Source organism: Cynocephalus volans, chromosome 5 (assembly GCF_027409185.1).
Source record: "Cynocephalus volans isolate mCynVol1 chromosome 5, mCynVol1.pri, whole genome shotgun sequence".
Taxonomy (NCBI): Eukaryota; Metazoa; Chordata; class Mammalia; order Dermoptera; family Cynocephalidae; genus Cynocephalus; species Cynocephalus volans.
The window spans coordinates 49,966,995-49,979,335 of record NC_084464.1 but is presented as its reverse complement, the minus strand read 5'-3'; the positions used below and the strand labels follow the sequence as shown (position 1 = coordinate 49,979,335).

Below are 12,341 nucleotides of genomic sequence, written 5' to 3'. Positions count from 1 at the left end.
ATAATCAGAAAGATAAAATATGAGGGTGAAGAAATATTACTTTATCAACACAGGTCTTTAAAGGTTAAAGAAAAGAAAGCCACAGAAAATTTCCATTTATGCTAAGAAAATCAGAGTTCATTCTTCCTACCTACTGTTCTAGCTACAAATAAAAAAGGGAAAGACCCCATATCTGGGATTCTCAGGAGCTCTGTTGGCTCGCCTCCAGCTTAAACTCTCTTTGGAAGTGCACTCTGCACCTGTCACTTGGTGCGAACAGCTCACACTACTGCAGGCATGACCATCTTGCTCTACGCCGGCTCTGGCCAAGTTCACTGGCGCTCCAGGGAGAGGTTGATAGAAATGCCATCGCTGCTAGATCTCACCTAAGAAATCACTTTCATAGTGGATGATTTTATTTTTTTATGAGGTGATCTGAAAACAGTCCTCAAAGCATAGATGCTGGGAAGAAGTCCTGAAAAGCTGATCCATTTTGCATGAGTTGGACAAGCTCTCCAGATCATCTCCCCACCACACATTTTCTTAGGCACAGAATGTCATTCCCTGGTATTCCAGAGCTATACACTTTACATTTCTTTTTCCACAATGTGATTTTATGTTTGCAAAGATATGAAAGTCAAAAGCCTAGTCAGCTAGCTATAATGAAGAATTGCAAATATCTCTACATGCCTCAAAAGCCCAGGGGCTTTAAGGAAAGTAGTCCCCCAAAATGCTCTGAGATGAAGAACGAAAACTATAATGTTCCTTTGAGCTTTGGTCCTGAGTTACTTCTTGAAGAAAATTTCTCTTTGGAGTAAATATGTGAAGAAGCTCATATTGTCCTTTTAGCTTGGTGGTTCTGGAGAGCCAGCGTCATGGATAATAAAAATGCAAAGCAATGGAAAAACCTAATGAGATATTAGTGCACTGTCATATCCAAATCGGCCTAGATTCACACACATCTTTACATATGAAATATCAATGAGCATAATCTTTTTTAAAGTCTAAAACTCAAAAGCATCAGCTAATACTAAAAGAAATGCATTTAAATGCGTCCTGAATAAAAATGAATATAAAAGTTGTAATAAGGCTCTTGATAAATTCCAGAAGGTACAAAAATATGTATAACCACTAATGAGAAAAAGTGAAAATAAATAACTGTTTTGACATTGAGATAGTTGAATTTGCAGAGTCTATGGTACCTCATAAATCTAGATAATAAAATGTGAATAAACTATGCATTTTAATGGTTCCTGACACCAAGATATCTAAGCTCTTGGGAGAGATTTTACTTATTCTAAAGCATTTATTCAGGTTGACTTCCCTTCCCTACTTCAGAGATTCTGCATCTTAACCAACGACCAAAAAGAGAGACTTGTGGTCCCCTTTCCCAAATCTCTCTCCTCTCTTAAATTTACGAATGCTAACTTCAGAGTGCAGATTCTGATAAACAGGGAACACAGAGTTCTCCACCATGACCCAATTATAGCCCGTGAGCCTATCTAGAAGCAAGAATGTTGTTAAGTGGCATGGACAGTCAGATGAATTAGTGATTCCTCTGGCTGGGAACAACCACACAGGCTTAGCCAGAGTATCTCAGAGAGTCCTGCCCTTTTCATGGTTTCAACTGCTATCTCTGCACACATGCTCTCAAATCTCTCACCTGGGCTCTAGGCAATGTTTCTCACCCCACTCAGATATATCCTGCTGTCTTTCTCAACTCAACAGGACTCTATAACTTCCCATCAAATGCACTCCTGTTCCCAACTCCTCCACTATCCCAGCTCCAATACCAGAAACGTCGGGGGTATCTTTGATTACTTTTTTCATTTCACACATCTTGCTGGAGTGGGAAGGGTATCATTGGGAGACCTGGGGAAGCTTCATCTGTTATTACTTACTGCCTCCTGGTGGCTGGTGAGGAAACAGCAAGGGGTTGTAGCAAAGCCCTCCAAGAAAGCAAGCTCACTTGCCAGGAACAGTTGGGGCAGGATTCCATTCACCAGATTTTTGAGAGCCCAGAGGAAAGAAGAACGAAACACAGGACAAAGCTCACCCAGAGACCAAGAAAATTACCTAATTCACAGCTGCAGAACAGAGAATACTGCCTGAGCAAGAACCAGGAATGGGCCAAGACATGCTGAGAGGAGGGCATCAGGGGTGGGTGGGGAAGATCCAAGGACAGACCAAATGGAAAGTTAAAAAGGAAGAGAGATCAGAGAAGGTGGGCCACAGGTCTCACAGGTCTTCCAGTTGTCTCTAGTGGAAATAATCCTCCATTTAAGGCAGAGGTGCGGAGTCTTCTACCTGACATCCCTCAGTGTGCTGAGAGATTACAAAATCCTAACACTCTATTTTGGGAGAAGCTAGCTTACAACATTCTACAGCATGCATGCCAGTGATGGCATCTGGACCTCTGGACAGAGCTGTGAAGAGAGACTCGACAAAAGACAGAAGGTTCACCATGCCCTCTCTACCCACAAGTTAGACATAAAAACTACAGAAGGTTGTAAGCCATTGCACTATATTCTCTAAGCCCTATCTGTCCCCTTTTGGGACTGGTCCTGCTGCTTTGCTCCACCCTCTCCATCCTCTCATCATCCCTTATCTAAGTCTGTACCCTCACACACCTGGATCTGCCCATGTGGTCTCTAAGATGGTCTGTTGTTCACCACAGTGCTCCAGCCAGGGCTGGAGACAAAGGCCTTGCCAGCAGTGACAGAGAGCTTGCATTTCATTCTGAGTGCTGTGGGAAGCCACTGAGATGGAGAAGAGGCAGGTGACTCATGGGTTCAGTGTGGGGCTTTTCAAGATGAAGCTGCCTGGAAGACACTGCCGTGGATATCACATAGAAATCCTGGCTTCTGGTGTGGTGTTCATCTGTGCCAGTGCTAAGTTCCCCCTTCCTGTTTTTCAGCAGTTTCTCTGGGATGCACTGGCACACCATAGCAAAGTGCTTTAACAGAACTGCCTGGATAGATTATATTAGGAGAGTTAGCACATTCTTTTTGGAAAGAGACTAAAGTGGCTTCAAGCTGTCATTAGATTAAGGTCTACAGAGCTAGAGTTTTGTCCACACATCTATAAGTTTATTGAGTGGGCCGGCCCCATGGCTCACTTGGGAGAGTGTGGTGATGGTAGCACCGAGGCCGTGGATTCAGATCCTATATAGGGATGACTGGTGCGCTCACTGGCTGAGCGTGGTGCGGACAACACCAAGCCGAGGGTTGCGATCCCCTTACTGGTCAAAAAAAAAAAAAGAAGTTTATTGAGTAAGCTGGACTCAGTATACTCCATTCTTTCCCATACTGTACTGAGTCCCGCTCATTCAAGCAGGTTAAAGACTAATTTGCATAACTCTGTGAAAATAAATAGAAAAACCTAGATAAAAAAATAATTTCCTTGGAGACACAATGTTCAAAAATTGATTGCAGTGGTGACAGAACAAGAAAGATATCAAAAAACTAGCACCATCAAAAAGCACTGGGCCTACATGTGAGAGAATTCTACCAAACCTTCAAGCCTCCGATGCTACAAAAATTGATCCAGAGCTTAGGATAACTTCCAAATTTTTATAAAGCAAATATAACATTGATTTATAATTAAACCTGATAAAGATACCACCCAAAAAACAGACCAATCTCATTTATAAATATCAACGAAAAAAAACCCCAATGAACTATTGCTAAAGTCCATCACCACATTAACAGATCAAGTAGTATCAATTTCAGGAATGCAAAAATAATGTTAATTGGGAGATCAATTAATATAATTCACCAAATTTCTAGGTATTTGGGGAAAATCATATGATTATCTCTGTAGATGCTGAAAGACATTCAACAAAATTCAAAACCCGTTTCTGATAAAAACAGAAAAATAAACATGCAATTATAGGTAGGAAAAGCCTAGGGGAAAAAAAAAAAAAACAGTGAGGGGCAACTAGCACGACCAGATAGAAAAACATACTATAAAGTCTCTAATTTTAAAACAGACTGCTACAGAATAGAAAGTCCAGAAATGGAACCAAGTACATATGGCAATTCTGTCTATGACAAAGGAAGTATCTCAAATCACTGGTGATGGGATGACTGGATTGCTACTTGGAAAAAGATAAATTTTCATTGATGTCTATGCCACAGTAAATTTTGAATGGATAAAAAGAAATAAATGTAAAAAATGAAACCACTCAAACACTGGAAGAAAATATGGGTTATTCCTTTATAACCTGATATGGGAAAAGACTTTCTTACTATTACTAAAAATCCAGATGTATGACACCAAAAGAATTTATAAATTTGATTATGTAAGACAAAAGTAAAACAAAACAAAACAAAAACTTCTACCTGGCCAACAACAACAAAATATCATAAGCAAAGTTAAAATCAAATGAAAAAATGAGAAAAAATATTTGCAATACATATCCCAAATAAAGGGCGGGTATTCCTAAAATATAAATAATCCTACTTTTTTTTTAATGTTTTATTTATTTTTATTTTTTTAATCCAAAATATTTGAACATTTACTGGTACCTATTTGTGGGGTACAGTGTGTTGTTCCAGTAAACTCATACACTGCACAATGCATCACTTAGTGTAGACAGCATAGTTTTGTACCCCTTAGTTTGCCACTTCTCCTTCTACCCCCTCCACCCACCTCAGGGCCTCTGGTAATTATTATTCTGCTCTCTACTATAAGAACCACTTTTTTGATAATTCTTAAAAATCAAAGAAAAATAATTAAAACTCTACTGAAAAAAAATGGGCAAACTATATTTAAATAGTCCTTAAGTATACAAAAATTTGCTCAATTTCACTCAAAATAAGAGAAAGTAATTTAAAACTATGCTGAGGTACAGTTTCTCACTGTTATACCAGTGAAAATTCAAATGCTTCATCAACACTGTTGACGAGATCCTGAAGAAATAGGTTGCAAGTAAGAGTGCAAAATAGTACAATCCTACGTAAGTGAATTTGGTGGTTTTTACTAAATCTTGATCTAGCAATCCCACTCATAGCAATTTACCCTGAAATACATACCCAACAGTATGAGAAACCATAAGCATAAGGTTATTAATTGAGAAATTGTTTGAAGCAGCAAAATATTGGAAACAACCTAAATGCCCATCCATAGGAAGACGGTTTAATAAACTACGACATGTATAAACAATGGAGTAGCATGCAGCTGTAAAAAATGAGAAAGATATCTATGAACTGATATGGAGTGATTTACAGGATACACTGTTAAGTGAAAAAAGCAAGACACAAAATAATACATATAATATGGCAATTGTGTATAAGAAAGAAAGGGTAATAAGAATACGTATATACGTATGTACATGCAAAAAGAAACACAGAAAGATAACCCAGAAACTGTGTTTGATTTCCCATAAAGGAAGGGGGGAATGGGTCAGAAGGGTATGAGACTTCTCTAAGAACGTCTTATCTTAGTTGTGACTTTTGAACCATGCTCATGTTTACATATTCAAAACAACAACAAGGAAGGGGAAAAAACCTAAAATGTAATGCAAACAGAAACAAATGACATAACAAATGAACATAACTATAACAAAACATAACTATATACCAAATGATAGCATAACCACACAGAAAAAACAATTAATTGAGTGACTTTTAAACGCAATACTCTGTATACCCTCAGTGGGATAAATTCTATGGACAAAAAGAATGAAGATATCTTTTGTTCATAGACCTCTACTTAGCAGATCTGTTGCTGGTAGTGGCATTAGCATATTAATTTCAAAAAAGTGAGTAAATATATAGAAGTTTCTGGAAACCAGATTTTTACTGTGGGAGGAAGAGATATCATTATGGAATGAGGGAGACAAGGAGTACAACTGGAGTACTCCTGGAATTGGAATTATTTGTATTAGTTTATGGTGTTTTAAAAAATACCCACTTCCTAGCTCTGTCCTCTGAGAGGGCCTTCAAGCACACCCACACACACATGCATACACACAGACACACATAGAAACAGATGTGGTTATATGTGGATATAGCTGTGGATAATAAATACACAAAGATATGTATAAATATAGAAAGATGAAAAGTAAACGGGACAAAATGTTAACACCTGTTGAATCTAGGTGGAAGATATACGGTGTTCACTGTACTTGCAATTTTTCTGAGGGTTTGCAATAGCTCAAAATAAAAAGTCAAAGGGGGAAAAAGTTTTGTCTTTATGATTGCTTCCAATCCCATTTACTTTTTTGTTATATTTCTTTGGACTTTTTCTAGCTCTGGTACATCTTTCTGAGAGTTGGTGACCAAAACTGCCTATGATAAGGCACAGGCATGCCATCACTGAGTCAGGGTGAGATTGTTTCATTTTTGTTTTACATACTCTTTGGTAGGATCCTGTAGAACCTAACAAGATCAGATTATCCAGGAACCAGCTATCATGACTCCTCGAGCTCTTGCCAAGGACAGAATCAAAGTTCTGAGTCCTCATATGTGTACATTTTCAATTATAAACTCACAAGTGTATCAAGACTTATTGGCTGTTTTTCTGCCCAGCCACGTGAACTCATGAGATCTTTCTATAGACTATCCTCATTGATCAGATTCTTCACAATCTAGAAGAATTTAGTATTGTCGATTTGGTTAAGTATTTCCTGAGCACCAGGCACTGCTGTAGCACTGGGGACACAGCAGCGAAAATACACAGAAGTTTTCAGATGTAACAGAACTTAGGTTTTAGTGGTGGTTGAAAGGTAATAACAAACAAATAATTAAAATATGGAGTATGCCCATTGGTGATGCAAACTATAGGAAAAAGCAAGCCAGGAGGAGAGGGTCTGGGGCAAGGGTTGGGGAGAGAGGATTGCAATTTTTAAATAAGGTAGTCAGGGAAAGATTCATTGAAAAGATGGTTTTTAAGCAAAAACTGGAAGAGGTAAAAGGGTGAGCCACAATGATATCTGAGGGGAGGGCTGCTCCAGGAAGTGCGAGCACCCTTTGGTGGGTGCTGTCTGGCCTGGTTGAGTAACAGGAAGCTAGTGAGAGCTGGAGCTGAGCTGACATGAGGGAAGGAGACAGCAGGAAGGAGTCAAGGCCAGGAGGTGCAGGCAGACGGTACTATTGGGCCTTGTAAGTCAACTGTATGTAGTCACTGTCAGTCTTCAACCCTGACTCAGAGTGAGACAGGGGCCTTAGAGAGTTCGGAGCAGAAGCGTGATGCGGTCTGAGTCACATTTTTAAAGTCCCAGCTAAAGCAAAACTACTTCGCTACACTCCCTCTTTCAGATGATGCCTGAGCTGATTCTCAAACCGGACCCTGAGGAGTCCCTTTTACTTCTTCACTTCTTTCCCATTCCCAGCTAACTGACAGCCTCTTTAAACAACAGCTAGAGCTGCCACCAAAGAGTCATCATGGTCCTATCGTGGGGTCTGAAAGGAGCGTTGCCATTCGTGGGGTTTTTGGTCATGTCCACGTCTTTGAAGATGACAAGTGGCATGGGCAATACCAGAGGATATGGAGAAGGTCAAATTGTTGTAGTATAAAGAGGCCAACAGGGCATGCCTCACACAGGGGACAAGGTGGGTGTTCAGGGGTGGAAAGACAACATAATTGGCAGCAAACTGGGATTCCCAGGACGCCCAACAAAGCCAGAAAACGAGAAGGTGGGGAACACCTAATGGCGGAGAGTTATTAAAATCGCAACAGTAGGTGAGTAACTAGGAGAGCCATACACCACCCTCATCAGTCATGACAGCTAAGATTCTGCCGGAGGAGTCCTGCTTTCTTCCATTTTCTGAAACACTCTCCTGGACACAAATTTGGGGTCTCTCATTGATGGGCCACAGGGCAATGCCCATCCAAAGGAGCACCTCAGCTGGGGCTTCCTGAATCTCCGCCCCCAAACCCCACCCCCGGCCCCGTGAAGCTGGGTGGTCCTGTTTTGCAGTAGGTATCTCTAAAGAGAGGAGGGATGAGATCTCATCCGAAGGATGGGTCAGAGAAGGGTCTTAGGACTGGAAAGCATTTCCTATCTCCTCACTCATGGCCTCTTAGCCTGATGGCTGCAGCAGGACCTCACGCTGAGCTGAGACCTGCCACTCTTTCCACCCCAGGCTCTGCATCTGTGTCATGTGCTTGCTGCAATGTGCCCACCATGGAGAGTTCATGCCAGAAGGATGCAGGTGAGCAAGTAAAGGGAGAGGGACCCTCAAAGAGGGGTCAGGCAGGAATATAATTCTTCATCCTGCTGTCTGTACTCTCCTGGCCCTTTTATGTCCTATTTACGAGCATTACATTTTTAATGGATCTTTAAAGAAAGAGATGAGGAGCTGGGAGACTACTCTCCTATCAACAGAGAGCATCAATACCAATAACACTGACTGGTTTTATGACATGACACGAGAAATAATCAATGCATAAATTAGAGCTTAACGTTGTCGTAAACACCAGAGCATCAGGATTTAGTGAGAGGAGAACAGACCAAGATATGACAAAGGTATAATTGGGAGACAGGAAGTGACACTATTTTTCACAGTAAAATAAGAAAAGGGGAAAGGAGAGATATTAAGAGAGAAAATAAAATGCAGTCTTTGCCAGGCTGAGTTAAAAATGACCCCTTCAAATTAAAAAATGCCAAGACTTACGTGATATCGGCATTAGGGTGAAGCCCAAAGACTTCGGGGTTATCTAGGGATGGCAGTGACTGGATGTATTCAAAATACTGGTCCAAGGTTTTGCACACGGGGATTTTATATCCAGTATAAAAACAGAATGATGGTTCAAACATCTTCTCACTGAACCAGACCTGTATGTGAGAGAAAATTTTACACAGTAAAACTGATGAGCATCTAAATGAAAACGGTCACCATGAAGGAGGAAGGGTCACCTTATTTTCATCTTCATAGAGTTTTTAATATCGATTTTGAGAGCACCTTAACAAAATCACTGATAGAATAATTAGCACATATACAAAGAAAAGAGAGAGGCCAGAACACAAAAACAAATCATCCCAGACTCTGCTTAACACCAAAGAAGATATTTGCTAAGAGTGAAGAGGAGAAAGCAGCTTTGCAAGCCCACTCACTATTCAAGTAATCTGACAGCCCTCAACGGCATGTTTGAAGGCGAGTGCGAGCATTCTGCAAAGTCGTTGAGCCAACACCTCCCCACTGAAAAGGAGACCTGGGCATTTTCATCGCCTCACGTCCTCCGATGCGGGGCTCATGCCAGAGAACTGAGATCATGCACAGTTGTGCCACAACGGCACTGGGCACCAGCACATGGCCAGGAAAGCTTCTCCTTACAAACGTCTCCCCTCCCACCCTGAGCTGGAGAGCTTCCTCTGTTAATTCAGTTACAGACCCCTCCACAAGAAGCACATGTATCCAACCACCTTGTTGTTCACCTTAAGACATCCTTTTCTCATTCCATATGAATTGATTGACTTTCTGTAACAAAACAGCTGGAGAACAAATACACACTTGGTGTGAGCAGACCGATTCTGAAGAGGGAAAAAAATGATGCTGAATGTCTAATGAGTCAGACTTGAGGCAATGACTTGAGTGTCTACCGGAGTGATTTTCCCAGCAGGGAAGGAAATAATGGAAAGACAGGAGGAACAGAAATGCAGGTACAATGACCAAATCGCTCAGGGAACTCGATATGAAAGAGATGAGCAGTGTGGCTCACTCCTGCTGGTCATGCTTTCCCTTCTATCTTTCCTCCATATCCTTCTTCCAGCTCTTTTTAGGTCCTGTGATTGCTTTATTTGCCTCGGTTCTATCTATTCAACTCCTGTGCACAAGGCTCTGAGTTTAGAACCAGAACAGAATGAAAAGACAAGAGATACACAGCACCTTCCTTCAAGGAGTTGTGACCTCATAGAGGGATAAGCCAATTACCTAATAAACACAATACAAAGTGCACTAAGGTAAAAGCCAGAGGAAATAAAAATTAGAAAAGTACAAAGGAGGCTTAAGACGGGAAGAAAGAATAGCCAAGTGGATGTTAGATAAGACTTTATCAAAGAGGTGATTTTGGAGATTAGTCTCGAAAGAGAGGATTTGGACAGGAGAGCCCGGGATTGGGGAAGCCACACAAGCAAAGGCATGAAATAACTGCTGCAAAAATGTGAGGCAGGCTGGGAAGATAATGAAATCTAGGGTACATATAATGTAGTAGTAAGAGATAGGACAGGAGAAGTGAGGTGGGGGCATATTATGGATGACTGTGGGTGTCAGGGTGAGGACTGGTGCTTACTTAAGAAATGGGAGGCAGGTAAAAGTTATTAAGGAGAACAGTGATATGAGCATGGTCGTTATTTAGAGAGATTAGATTAGATGATGTGGATGACTTAAACTGCAGGAAGACACTCCATGGAGGGGAAGGCCATGGCTCTTCAGCACACAGATAACAAATGACCACATTAAATTCTGTGTTGCCAGATGACATGTATCTACAGAAGCAAAATGACGTTTCTTCCTATTTTTCCATTACTTTATTTATACACACAAATAGCTGAGTTTCACCAAATTTGGAGGCTATTTGGGGTTATAGTCAAAATAAAGAATATGAAGTCCGCATGGAATCACTTTGGGAGATGTTGGCAGGTTCATACAAAAATAACCAGCTATCCTCCAGCAATACTGAATAAGGTTTTACAATTGTTGGTTTTAGGGGAGACACTCTGTTAAATGCTGAGAACAGAGAAAACAAAAGGAAGTTCAAAGACAAACCCCAAATAGAATGTCACAGGGACAGAGGGTCCAGTTTAAAGGTACTGATTTCAAATTAAACCACTTCTTCCGCAGGCAACTCTGGATAACATGGTTGGGGAAGAGTGGCAGCGGTGCAGGCCAGCCGGCTGGATCACAGGTAAGAGTACGGTTGAGAAGGAGGTAAGGCAGGGCAGGTGGAATGTGGAGTCTATAGGGCTTCTCTGCAGTCCTTCTCAAGAGGGTTTCTGCTGCCAGATTCAGGTGGTAACCTTCTGTGCTCAGAGCCAGAGACTCAAACTCACCTCTCCGGTTACGGAGGGGCCATCTGAAACAGGTTCAAGCTAGACTAGACAGAGGAATGAGTAAGGGGAAGAAACAGGTGAGACAGGACCCTGGGGAGTTTGAAGGGCAAAGAGCAGCTTCTGTGTGAATAAGGGAACGAGCTGGTCAGTGGTCAGAGAACTGGAGCCACTGAAGGTGGAGCTACTCTAAGGAAAGTCCTGAAAGGGGCTGGAATAAGCGTGAGGAAGCTAGTCAGGAGTAAAAGAATGGAAAAACAGTTGGATGAACTTTTCATTTAGGGCAGTAATTGCTGAGGATAGAGTTCAGAGAAGCCAGAGTCAGACGATATAAGGGAGAAACATAACCTGAGTAGGGAAGGAGCGGCTGTTACTCAGGAGCAGTGGTGAACTGGGGCCTGGATGACGAACCTGTGCTTTTAGACTGGGAGTCTGCATGACCCAGACTGTCACCTTGGTGCTGCTTCCCTAGGCCAGGCCCAGCCCAGAGGATGGAGAACCTTGGGCTTCTGAGAGGTGGCTGAAGTTGGCTGATGAGTCTTCTGTTGTCAGATGTCAGAGTACAGAGAAGAAGTAGAGGAGGAAGAATGAGAGGAGGTTGGGGTCAGACCAGGAGTCGCCCAGCTTGAGATCTTGAAGGTGGGGCATGCTGCGTGAGCGAGGCTTCTCCTCTCTCCAGTGCTCATGGCTCAGCCATCTACCTTGAGGTGACAGATTAACACGGCAGCTTTCAACTGTGACCTAGACAGTGGCTCTGGCTCTGACATGGAGAGCAACGAGACTCTCTTCAAAAACCCTCCAATCTGAGGGTCAACTGCAGTGCTCCAGCCACCTTCGAGTAAGCCCATTTCAATAAAACAAAGAAAAACTGACTGAGGCAATTGGTTAATCAGAACTTTTCTTGAACTTAACTTTTTTTAGAAAAAGAGTCAAAGATGTGCTTTTAAAAAAAAGCTCATACAAAGTGTTATAAAAATATCTAATTTTAGGTCATGCTCTTGTGTCAGTAAAAATTCAATCCAATCTACTCTTAGATGACTACAATCCTGGGCATAGAAAATTCTCAATCTGTCGAGATTAAATCGTGCTTATTATCATCAACAAACATGCATTCAATGTGTTCTAGGTGCTAGAGAGAAGAGGTTGAGAGACCCAGAAGACTCGGTTCTTATTCTAAGGAGCTTACAATCTAGTGAGGAAGGCAGAAGACATGTATTAGGATCACACATCCCCTCTCCTACTCTCTGAGACAACTATTTATATCTTATCCTCTCTCATATCAAATCCCAAACTTCTTCTCCCCACCCTTCAGCCAATGACCTTGCTTCTTGTTTCATTCTGTACATGTGGACAGAAGAAAATGGCCTCA

The 12,341-nt window shown here is 41.6% G+C and overlaps 1 protein-coding gene across 2 annotated transcripts in view; it reads right to left on the bottom strand.

Annotated features, from left to right (window-relative positions):
* The window catches only part of DNAH8 (dynein axonemal heavy chain 8), a 272,139-nt gene that overhangs the window by 20,022 nt on the left and 239,776 nt on the right, over positions 1-12,341 (bottom strand). For both annotated transcript variants that reach the window (XM_063096081.1, XM_063096082.1), the window contains exon 84: positions 8,601-8,761. In XM_063096081.1, coding sequence (XP_062952151.1) covers positions 8,601-8,761 — 161 coding nt within the window. The remainder of the gene's footprint in view (positions 1-8,600; positions 8,762-12,341) is intronic.